At 38.2% G+C, this 12178-nt stretch overlaps 1 protein-coding gene across 12 annotated transcripts in view; it reads right to left on the bottom strand.

Moving 5' to 3' along the window:
- The window catches only part of LOC115216453 (transient receptor potential cation channel subfamily M member 3), an 841279-nt gene that overhangs the window by 97422 nt on the left and 731679 nt on the right, over positions 1-12178 (bottom strand). For all 12 annotated transcript variants that reach the window (XM_036506322.1, XM_036506319.1, XM_036506321.1 and 9 more), the window contains 2 exons: positions 4403-4573; positions 2240-2337 (listed from right to left, as the gene is read on the bottom strand). In XM_036506322.1, coding sequence (XP_036362215.1) covers positions 2240-2337; positions 4403-4573 — 269 coding nt within the window. The remainder of the gene's footprint in view (positions 1-2239; positions 2338-4402; positions 4574-12178) is intronic.

The following is a 12178-nucleotide window of genomic DNA, read 5'->3' as shown; positions in this document are numbered from 1 at the left end:
GACTGGTACTTAATTTATCGACCCTGAAAGGATGAAAGGCAAAGTCGACCTTGGTGGAATTTGAACTCAGAACGTAACAGCAAATGAAATACTGCCAAGCATTTCGCCCTGCATGCTAACGTTTCTTATTTCTTTATTACCCACAAGGGGCTAAACAAGGACAGACAAAGGGATTAAGTCAATTACATCGACCCCAGTGCGTGACTGGTACTTAATTTATCGACCCTGAAAGGATGAAAGGCAAAGTCGACCTTGGCGGAATTTGAACTCAGAACATAACGGCAAATGAAATACTGCTAAGCATTTCGCCCTGCGTGCTAACATTTCTTATTTCTTTATTACCCACAAGGGGCTAAACAGAGGGGACAAACAAGGACAGACTAAAGGGATTAAGTCGATTACATCGACCCCAGTGCGTGACTGGTACTTAATTTATCAACCCCGAAAGGATGAAAGGCAAAGTCGACCTCGGCGGAATTTGAACTCAGAACGTAGCGACAGACCTAACCAACTAATATTATGTCTTCATAGAGTGGGCAATGCAGTCTCTACTACGATGAGGTGTCCAACATTGGATGTTGCTAACCAGCTCCTCCTTATATTTCTAACAATATCCTGCAAAAAAAAACAAAAAAACTTGTCTCTAATGGTGTCTGGTGCTTTGCAAAGCTTATCAGATAATCTTTCTTTCAAAGGTTGTTCTTTCTTGGATATATTCAAAATGGCATAAAACAAGTGCTGTCCAGTATAGTTTCGAGTCTGTTGGTTGGTGCCCAGGTAAAGGGGCCATACAGCAATACAGATCCAAACTCTACGAGGAAGAAGTTCCTTTTAAGATCTCCCAAGATTTCAGATTTCCACATAAACATCTTAAGCTGAAGAAAAAAAATTTCCTTTGTCTAATCGACAAAGATTTATTCACCAGAAAGGTCATTCATATTATGACTGACAAACCACAAAATTATTCAATGCACATACTATTGAAGTGATATATTCTTGTCTAGACAATGCGACTTCTACAACTGCATGAGAAAAAAAAAAACACAGTTGCTTTGCTCACATACAACAATCTACCTACATTTGCAGAAACTGAGCTACTTATCCTTTCCAAGATTGTAGGATATAGAGCTACACTCAGATCACCAGATGGTATCCAAAGGACTAATATATGGCTTACTGTAAACAACTTCAAAGAGCAGTATGGGCAATATCCATATTTCTTTGGGTCTGAAAGATGGGAAATTCCACATCTCAATACTGTTTCAACTGGAAGCTCAAAACACCAGGGAACAACTGCCCAACTATGATCTAACAATATTTTTGAGGGACCCTCCACTAATTGTATGTCTTAAAGCAGACTGTGATATCCCTCAGCCTGAAATCTGAATTGATCTCAAGGTGTTGCCGTATTTAAAACTATATCCTAGATCATCTTTAACCAGCTGACTTCGATAATAAAGCAGAAAACGACAGCACAGAATATAAGAACAAAAGAGTTACCTCCCCTACTAATGAAAGTTGACCGAGGAAGAGTTGCCTCTCTTGCATATAACAATATTGTGTAATAACTTCAGTAGCCAGATGCCCTTCCTGTTATCACTCCAACCTATTCCTTTACTGCCCACAAGGGGCTACACACAGAGGGGACAAACAAGGACAGACAAACGGATTAAGCCGATTAAATCGACCCCAGTGCGTAACTGGTACTTATTCTATCGACCCCGAAAGGATGAAAGGCAAAGTTAACCTCGGCGGAATTTGAACTCAGAACGTAACGGCAGACGAAATACTGCTTAGCATTTCGCCCAGCCTGCAAACGATTCTGCCAGCTCGCTGCCTTCGTTGTCACTCCCACCATCTCTTTCCAAGCAGGAAAATATTTTTCCGTGTTTTCATGGAAGATTGGAAAGAAAGAACACTTCTTAAATGATGGTGATGCTCATTTATAACTATCACACTCTGTCGAGACAATGACGTGCAAAAACACACACAGACGTGTATGCATGTATGCATGCACACATACAATGGGACTTTTTTGGTAGTTGTATACCAAATTTACTTTGCTTGGCCTGGGGCTGTTGTAGAAGGCACACAGTAGGACTGGACTTGAAACCACATGCTTGAGAAACAAACTTAACAACACAGCCATACCAGCAGCACAGACTCGTATACACATGACACATGGACATATATACACAAATAAATACACACATGCATTCACACAAACACATATACTTACTCTGCAAATTTCCTGAGTTCATCTGATATGTCAACTTCAAGATCATCCTGGTCAGCTTCGTGTGCCATTGCCTTGTAGAGCTTGCACGCCAACAAAGCCTAAAAAATAAAACAGAGAGAAATAGCAAAATTTCGTTTTTGGATTTGGTTTGCAAGATTCTTTATTTGAGTTCGTGTGTTGAAGCATATTCTGTTGTGTCTGGGGAGAGTCATTTTCTTTTTCGTTGCATCTTGCAACCTTTTCAATAGTTTCAAAACTATTGGAAAGGTTGCAAGACGCAACGAAAATTTTAGGAAAATAAAAATAAGGAAAAAAAGTGGAAATTTTACCGGTGAGTGTGTTAGATTACACAACAGAAAATACCAAAATATTATACATAATAACAGAAGAGTTTTACCATTTTGAAGAATTGTTGCTTTCCAAATTAGATTCTTTGTTTATCAAGACAGGCTTTAAGACATAACAACACCTGTATACATATACGAGGGGTGCTGAAAAGTTCTTGTCTTTGGGTAAAAGATCAGTTAATTACGATTTTATTCAACACATTCTTCTCTCAGATTCATACACTTATTGCAGCAATCCTTCAGTTTTTCTAAGTCTTGTAAAAGAACTCAGAAGTTTGGGCCTCTAACCAGGCCTTTCACAATACCCTTAAAGCCAAGAACTTTCCAACGCTCTCTCATATATACATACATATACAAATATATGTGTGTGTGTGTATAAGCACAGACACCCCACCACTCACACACACATATGTATGATAAGTTTCTTCCACTTTTCGTCTACTATTGACACACATGGCTTTGATTGGTCTTGGGATATAGTAAAAGACACTAGCTCCAGGTGGCACACAGTGGACCACACGGTTGGGAAGCAAGCTTCTTAATCACATAACCACATTGAAATTCCAAAACCAAATATATATGGTATATTTATTTTGTTTTATCTTTTTGTCAGGGCTAAATTTTTCTTATTAAAAGTTGGTAATGACAAAAAACACAGATGGACTTATTGCTTTTAAATCAAGAAATATTCTGTCAATTATATGTTTTACTTTTATTTGGTAAATTTACATGATAGGTATTCTTAAGTTATCAACGATGCCAACCCTTGACTTTAGAGCCATGTATAAAGATTAATTAAGATATATTAAATGAACTGTTTAATTGTTATTATGGAGGTTTTAGTAATGACAATTTTATCAAACAAGTTAATGCAGAAGTTATCTTTCTTGGATCTTGGAACATTTTTCAGTCTAAGTTCCCTCTCTCTCTCACCACACACACATTTTTTTTATACATATTTCAGTTATTAGACTGTGACCATGCTAGGGCATCACCTTGGACTATAGTTGAGAGAATTGACCCTGGTACTTTTATTTTTAAGCCTTGTACTTATTCTACTGGTTTCATGGACTGCATTGGTCTCCAGTGTCTGCTTTGGCATGGTTTCTACGGCTGGATGCCTTTTCTAATGTCAACTACTTTACAATCACTGCACTGGATGCCTTTTCTTTTTTGTGTGTGTCAGTAGCTCTAACGAGGTCACAATCAGCCTGCAGAACTATGAATCCCAAAGAAACAGTTTTATGTTAAGAGATGAGAAGGGTCCAGAGTAGAACAGGGGCCACATTTTAGAAGCATATATATATATATATTTTCTCTCCTTGTTTTTTCTGTGTCCCTTTCTGTAGAAGAGTGTAAAAGACTTTTTCTATTCCTGAGCGTTATACTAATACATCTGTTTGTTTTGTACACCACCTGTCTTCGTCTTTTGTTTTTTTCGTAAACTCTCCCTATGCATATATATATATATATATATATATATATATATATATATGCTTTATGTAAAGGTGTGGCTCAATAATAATTACAGTCTGAAAGGACAGCTGTAAAGGATACCATGATGTAATGTCTCAACACGTACATTTGGCCATAACTAATTATTGGTTCTGTCTGAGAGAACCAGCAAGAAATACTTCTATTCTATTTCAAAGGAGGAATTAAATGTAAGAAATTTGCTTTGCAACTACAGGGATTTCAGCTTCAATACCATTATGCTTCCTCTTGGGCAAATGTCCTCCATTTAACTGATCCAAGACTAAGACGATTAGTAAAAAGGTGGTTAATTTAGCAGATAACGATCACAGTAAGCACTTACCTTAGCCATAGCTTCTTCTCCATGTTGCCACATGAATAAAGCCATTTTCTGTCGCTTCATCAGAACAGCCCATACCATTAAATCATGAAAAGGATAGGAGAACAGTTCTTCAACGGATTTAGTATTTACCAGAGTCGGGACAGATGTTACCACATTCCCTAATGAAGCACCCTAGAAAAGAAAAAAAAAGATAAAAAATTAAAAATATCAAATTAAAAATCATTATACTTCACAATCATACATTTTTTTAACCCTTTAGCATTCAGGTTACCCAGTCAAATTTAATGCTTATTTATTTACCTTATTTTGAACTGATCATGCATTATCTTAAGGCTTTGACATTTTGATGGTGTAATTGTTTAGTCTTTGCAAGGTAGGTTTGAGTAGAGAGATCTGGCCACTTTGCGGATCCGTGGAACAAGCTGCCAGATGAGATGGTGAAGATGCCGACGACCGCTTTGTTCAAAGTCTCCCTTGACCTCAAGTGGCCTGAACTCTTTACATGAACACCACCCTGTACATGACACCATGTCCCCCTACATGGCCTTGCTTTTTGCTTTTGAGCCAAAAAATTAATTAACTAACTAACTAACTAACTAAAACAGGTAAAATTTTCAGGCTTGATATGGCCAGTTTAAATGCTAAAGGGTTAACCCATTTGATATTAACCTGCCTAAGACTGACCCTGGTTCTACAGTACAAATTCACTATTTTTAACTGATCTAAATTAAAACCTTTGATCAAAATATCATGTTAATTTATGTTCTAAACACTAACTCAGTAACGACAAAGGTTTTTTATAAAATTCTTCATTATTTTCAAAATAAATTGAAACAAAAGTCAGTGTTTTTCAAAAGAAATACGTAACAAAGAGGTCAAAGTGATCTAAATGAAAAGCTTCCATTGAAATTTTAAGTTCATTTATGTTCCAAACTTCAGTTCAATCAAAGCCTTTATCATATTCAAAATTAACTGAAACAAAACATTCATATTTCAATGAAAATATGCTAAAAAAAAGTGTTGAGTGTGTTGAAATAGTGAAATTCAAGATAAAATGGTGACATCGGAGGATTCTCGAAGAAGTGTAAAGTGTTAAGTGAAAACGCAACTGAAACAGTTTGACTACTTATTTAAGTAGTCAATCAGTGCAGGTGGAGCAATCAAAAGAAGTGGTAAAAGATAAGATCCGATTCTGTATAATAACTGAAGTCTTGTTTATAGTTTACACCATTAATAAAATTGCTAGTACAATATTACTCACTAGTGTAATATTAATTAAAGTTACCAGTACAGCATGTAAATTGATAGTATGTTAATATTATTTACATGCACAATAATAATTAAAACTGTTAGTACAGCATTGATCAGCTGTAGAACATTTTATCAAAATCGCTTGTACAGCATTAATTAATAGTATGGTATTAATTAAAATTGCTAGTACAGAATTAATAACAGTTGCTAGTATAGTATGTCATTGCTAGTACATTATAAATAAAAATTGATAGTACAGAACTAATTGAAGTTGCTAGTACAAACATTACCGAAGGAGATTGTACCAAAATATTGCCCATCAGTTGAGTCAAAAAAATATCTAAAACAAAAGACATTGTACACAACCAGAATGTTCTATGAGTAGGATTTAGAGAAATGTCCCAGGATTAAAAATGATTAAAATACAATAGAAATATATTCTAGAAATGAGACACGAAAGAGGGGGAGCAAAACTATGAGGTTCAAGATGAAGTGTATGTAGCTTCAGAGTAACTAAAGACAAATGTTTCTGATTTAGGCACACAGTCAACAGTTTTGAGGGGAGGGACTGACTTAATACCGCTGACACCAGTATTTGACTGGCTCTTTTATTTTACTGAATCTGGAGGGGTGACAAGCAAAGTTGGCTCCAGCTGGAGTCGAAGTCACAATGTAAAGAGTCAGAACAAATACTGTCAGTTCCATTACTTGACATACATTGTGAGATATGTAACTTCAATAATAATAATAATAATAATAAATATAATAATGATAATGATAATAATAATAATAATAATAATAATAATAATTCTTTCTACTATAGGCACAAGGCCTGAAATTTTGGGGGAGGTGAACAGTTGATTATATCAAGTTCAGTGTTTCACTGGTACTTAATTTATTGACCCTGAAAGGATGAAAGGCAAAATCAACCTCAGTGGAATTTGAACTCAGAACATAGTAGCAGACGAAATACCGCTAAGCATTTTGCCTGGCGTGCTAATGATTCTTATTTCTTCATTGCCCACAAGGGGCTAAACATAGAGGGGACAAACAAGGACAGACAAAGGGATAAAGTCGATTACATTGCCCCCAGTGCGTAACTAGTACTTAATTTATCGACCCCAAAAGGATGAAAGGTAAGGTGGACCTCGGCGGAATTTGAACTCAGAACGTAGCGGCAGACGAAATACCGCTAAGCATTTCACCTGGCATGCTAACGTTTCTGCCAGCTCTGCTAGCTCGCCACATTAATAATAATTATAAAAATAATAATTATAATCCTTTCCAATATAGGCACAAGGCCTTAAATTTTAGGGGACGGGGATAGTCGATTACATTGACACCTGTCCTCAACTGGTACTTATTTTGTTGACTTTGAAAGGTTGCAAGGAATTTGAACTCAGAACATGCAGATGGGTTTATAGTTGGAGGCACTTGCCCAAGATGCCACACATGTGGTTGGGAAGCGAACTTTTTGGCTATATGTAACACACTATAAAGAACCAGATCACTGACGACCCCAAGGAATGCGCAGAACTCATTGCCGAGTGCTATGCAAACATATTCACTGTTGAAAGTCAAAATGTACCATCTTCACCATCACTAACAGCAAACTCCATAACAACTATGGAATTTACACCTGCAATGCTGCGACGTCACCTTCAAAATAAGCACAACTATGCCTCCCCTGGTCTCGATGGAGTTACATACCTGCTTCTCAAACGTGGCAGGCACTTCCTTTTACACCAGCTTTCTATTTTCTTCCAGTACTGTCTCAACAATGGTGCTACTCCGGAGCAGTGGAAAACTGCCAGTGTCATTCCTCTGTTCAAAAAGGGTGACCGCACATCACCTGTCAACTATCGCCCAGTCAGTCTCACTAGCTGTATTGCAAAACTGATGGAATCGTGTATCAGAGAAACACTCTGGAACTTCTGGAGCTCTCACAGTCTCATCCGACCCTCACAATATGGATTTGTCCCTAACTCCAGCTGCAGTGACCAGCTTGTCGAGTTCCTTGAGGACATTACTCAGATCACTGACAGTGGCTCATGGGTGGATGTTGTCTACCTTGACTTTGCTAAGGCTTTCAACTCTGTGCCACACAAAAGGCTTATGGTGAAACTCTCTGCAATGGGTGTGGGGGATGACCTTTTTAACTGGTTGAAATCCTTCATCCTCAGCCGAAAGGAGGTAGTCACAGTTCTAGGACAGCACTCTACACCATATGAGATGTCATCGGGTGTACCACAGGGATCTGTCCTTGGTCCCCTCCTGTTTGTGGCATACATTAACGACATAGATGCCAATTTAAAGAATGCCACAGTATTGAAATATGCAGAAGACATCAAGCTGTACCTTGAAATCAAGAGGACTGATCCTGATGTCTACAACTCTTTCCTGCAATCAGACCTAGACACAATGCAGCAATGGATCACAGACTGGCAACTGAAACTGGCTGTGGACAAGTGTACCACCATGCATTTTGGGAGAAAAAACCCTGCGTCCACATACTCCCTCCACAACACTGATATCAAGAAATCCTCTTGCGAGCGTGACCTAGGCATCACTGTCAGCAGTGATTTGCGTTGGACAAAGCATATCTCTAAAATTGTCAAGAAGGCCGAGGGTGTCTTGGCATCACTCAGCAAGACTTTTGTTAGCCGCTCTCCAGTCATCTATTTAAAACTGTATACAGCTATGGTACGACCACACTTGGAATTCGCATCATCAGTTTGGAATCCCTATCTTGCTCAGAACATTGACCTCCTGGAATCTGTCCAGAGACGCGCAACCAAACGCATACCCTCCATCAGACACCTACCATATTCTGAGCGCCTTGTTTCCCTGGGCATGGATTCACTGAAGCTCCGGCGTCTGGCGACGGACTTGGTAAACGCCCACAAGGTTATCAACCACCTCACCAACAACAACACTGAACACCTTTTTGATCTCCATGTGTCTAACACACGTGGACATGCCTACAAAGTCAGAAAACAACACAGCTCCCATGACTTTCGGAAACATTTTTTCACGCTCAGAGTTGCTGAAGCATGGAATAAACTGCCTGCGTCAGTTGTTGACTGCCATGACACTGCATCCTTTAAGGCCCTCATGCTTTCCGAAATCCGCTGAAACTACACCTGATTATATATACACTTTAGATGAGTTGTAGTGCACCTGAGCACTGTACACAATTATTATTATTATTATTATTATTATATATTTATATAATATAGAGGGCATTATTACACATAAATGCCACACGCTAGGAGGGACTTTTAAAGTCATTAACTACCAAAAATAAACGAATCGTACCGAATGCAGCTCTCGAAGCAAGACATTTAAAAACAGAATTTAGTTCCAGATCACCTGTGATTTTGCAATTAACGTATTATCTACGTCTCTTGTTCTTCAGTGAAACGAATTCAAAATATATCATGAATGAACAAAACCAACATATCCGGCAGAATCAAACAGACAACGGTTGTCTGTTAATTTTTATATATATATATATATATATATACATACAAAGGCGCAGGAGTGGCTGTGTGGTAAGAAGCTTGCTTCCCAACCACATGATTCCAGTTTCAGTCCCACTGCATGGCATCTTGGGCACTTGTTATCTACTACACCCTTGGGCCGACCAAAGCATTGTGAGTAGATTTGGTAGACAGAAACTGACAGAAGCCTGTCGTATGAAATTGTGAGTGTGTGTGTGTGTATGTGTGCCTGTTTGTCCCCCACCACTGCTTGACAACTGATGTTGGTGTGTTTACATCCCCATAACTTAGTGGTTTGGCAAAAAAACCCCACAGAATAAGTGCTAGGCTTACAAAGAATAAATCTTGGGGTCAATTTGTTTGACTAAAGGTAGTGCTCCAGCATGGCCACAGTCAAATGATTGAAACAAGTAAAAGAATAAGAGAATATATATATAATACATATATATATATATATATATGTACACACAAACGCACATGTAAGGGCATGTGGCCTGGTGGTTAGTATGCTACAATCACAATCTAGCAATTATGTCTTCAATTCCTGGACCAAGCAGTGGATTGCGTTCTTGTGCAAAATACTTGTTTCACACTGTTCCAGTACACTAAACTGTAAATGGGTAACTCTGTGATGGAATAGCCTTCTAAATACGCATATACATACATACATACGTATGTATGTATATATATATATATATATATATACACATGCATACGTATCATGATCATCATCGTTTAACGTCCGTTTTCCATGCTGGCATGGGTTGGATGGTTCGACCGGGGTCTGGGAAGCCAGAAGGCTGCACCAGGCTCCAGTCTGATCTGGCAGTGTTTCTACAGCTGGATGCCCTTCCTAATGCCAACCACTCCGTGAGTGTAGTGGGTGCTTTTAACGTGTCACCGGCACAGGTGCTAGGCTGGCAACGGCCACGATTGGTTGGTATATATTCATTAAAATGACAGATTTATTAGACTTTCAAAGAGGTCAAATTGTTGGTGCTCGTATAGCAGGTGCTAGCGTAATGAAAACAGCTGAAATGTTCAGTGTATCAAGAAGTACTGTCTCGAAAGTAATGAAAGCCTTTGAGAAAGAGGAAAAAACCTCCTCATCAAAACAAAACTCTGGAAGAAAACCAAAGCTTTCAGAAGTACAGCTCCTAAAATTACTGCAGAGCCTAATGACCACCTCAAGAACCCAGTTTCCATAAAAACTGTTCACTGGGAGCTGCACAAAGCCGGATTTCATGGGAGAGTTGCAATCAGAAAACCACTACTTTCAAGAACAAACATTGCAAAGCATTGAGTAAAAACTACAGAAATAGTACCCAGAGCTGTGGAAAGATTTATTTTCTCGGACAAGTCATCCTTTATCATATTTCCAGCCACCGGCCGAGTATACGTGTGGAGATAGCCAAAAGAAGCATCTGACCCAGACTGCCTTCTTCTAACTGTTAAACATGGAGGAGGATCTGTGATGATCTGGAGGGGGGGGGGCTATATCTTGGAAATCTGCCAGCCCAATGGTTTTCCTTCATGGCAGAATTAATAGTCAATACTATTTGAACATTTTATCTGATCAAATTCATCCTATGGTTGCGGAACTATTTCCAGAGGGGAACACAATCTTTCAGGAAGATAATGTACCAATTCACACAGCTAAAGTTGTTACTGAATGGCACAAGGAACACTCTAGTGAACTTGGACATCCCCAGATCTCAATATTACTGAACATTTGTGGAGCATTTTATAAAAACAAATAAGGAGTCAATATCCTCCACCATCATCATTACAAGAATTGGAGACTGTTTTAGCTGAAGAATGGACAAAAATTCCTTTGGAAACAATTCAAACTTTGTACGAGTCCATACCTCATAGAATTCAATCTGTAATTACTGCCAAAGGCAGTCCTGCCCCATATTAAAATATATCTGTTTGAAATTTTAAGGTGTTTCCATTATTTTGTCCAACCCCCTCTGTGTGTGTGTGTGTATGTATATATATATATAGACATACAGATATATATGATATGTATGTATATATATACACACACAGATTTACATATATACACATACATATACACACACAAGATAGGTAATAAATGTTAGTTTAAGCATAGTTTAAATAGTCACCATGCAGTACTGAGAGATATCCTTCATGGAGAGAGAGAACATGTACGGTTAATATCAAGCCTAAAGAGTCAAATATCACACCCAGAACGATGGTGATAAGTAACAGAAGTGAATGTAAAGAGACTTCTTCAGAGGAATTTTAATGCCAAGTTCAGTAGTTTTAAGTGTGGGATAAGAAGAACAAAGCATGTTTATCAAACAGGTAGTTTTTTTTCTTCTTTTTTTTTTCATCTTAGTTTCCAGCTTATCTGTGATAAATATTTATATAGAAGGCTCATTTTGAGATATTGAAGAAACCATAATCCCTATCAGTTAGTCTCAATATCTTTAAGCAATAAATTTTACCTCAATCCTTCATTCCCCAATAATGTCACTTCCCTCACTGCGCTCGTCTTTCCTGTAAAAAGTTCGGGTGAGACCCACAATAGAATACTGCTTCCCCATCTAACAACAACCCTGTTGCTACATAGACATGGCCTTCCAAAAGAGGCCATCTGACTGATTGACAAAGTTGCTCACCAATATATTCTAATCTCTGGTATACAGATGTGTTGTGCTTTTTCTCTTTTGTTTTGTATCACTACTACAGTGGCTGCTGTTCCTCAAGCTGACAGATCTTGTGCTACACTTACTTAGGCACCCCAAAATGATTCCTTTCTCCTCTTGTCTTCCTCATATTGTATTCCCTCTCCCTATGTCCTTCCTCTGCTTAAACATCACCCTTCTACAATTCGTTCACAGGTAATTTTTTCTTTCTTTTGTGGCCCTGAGAATGTGTTTCTCTCAGTGCCCATTATTCGAACTGGTATAAGAGGGCCAGTGAGGCCTATGAGCACAATTCCTTGTTCAGAGAGTGAAAAAAAAAAAAACAACAACAACAACAGCATAGGATG

Source organism: Octopus sinensis, linkage group LG10 (assembly GCF_006345805.1).
Source record: "Octopus sinensis linkage group LG10, ASM634580v1, whole genome shotgun sequence".
Classification (NCBI taxonomy): domain Eukaryota; kingdom Metazoa; phylum Mollusca; class Cephalopoda; order Octopoda; family Octopodidae; genus Octopus; species Octopus sinensis.
The sequence above is the reverse complement of the archived record's forward strand: the minus strand, read 5'-3'. Positions and strand labels throughout refer to the sequence as shown.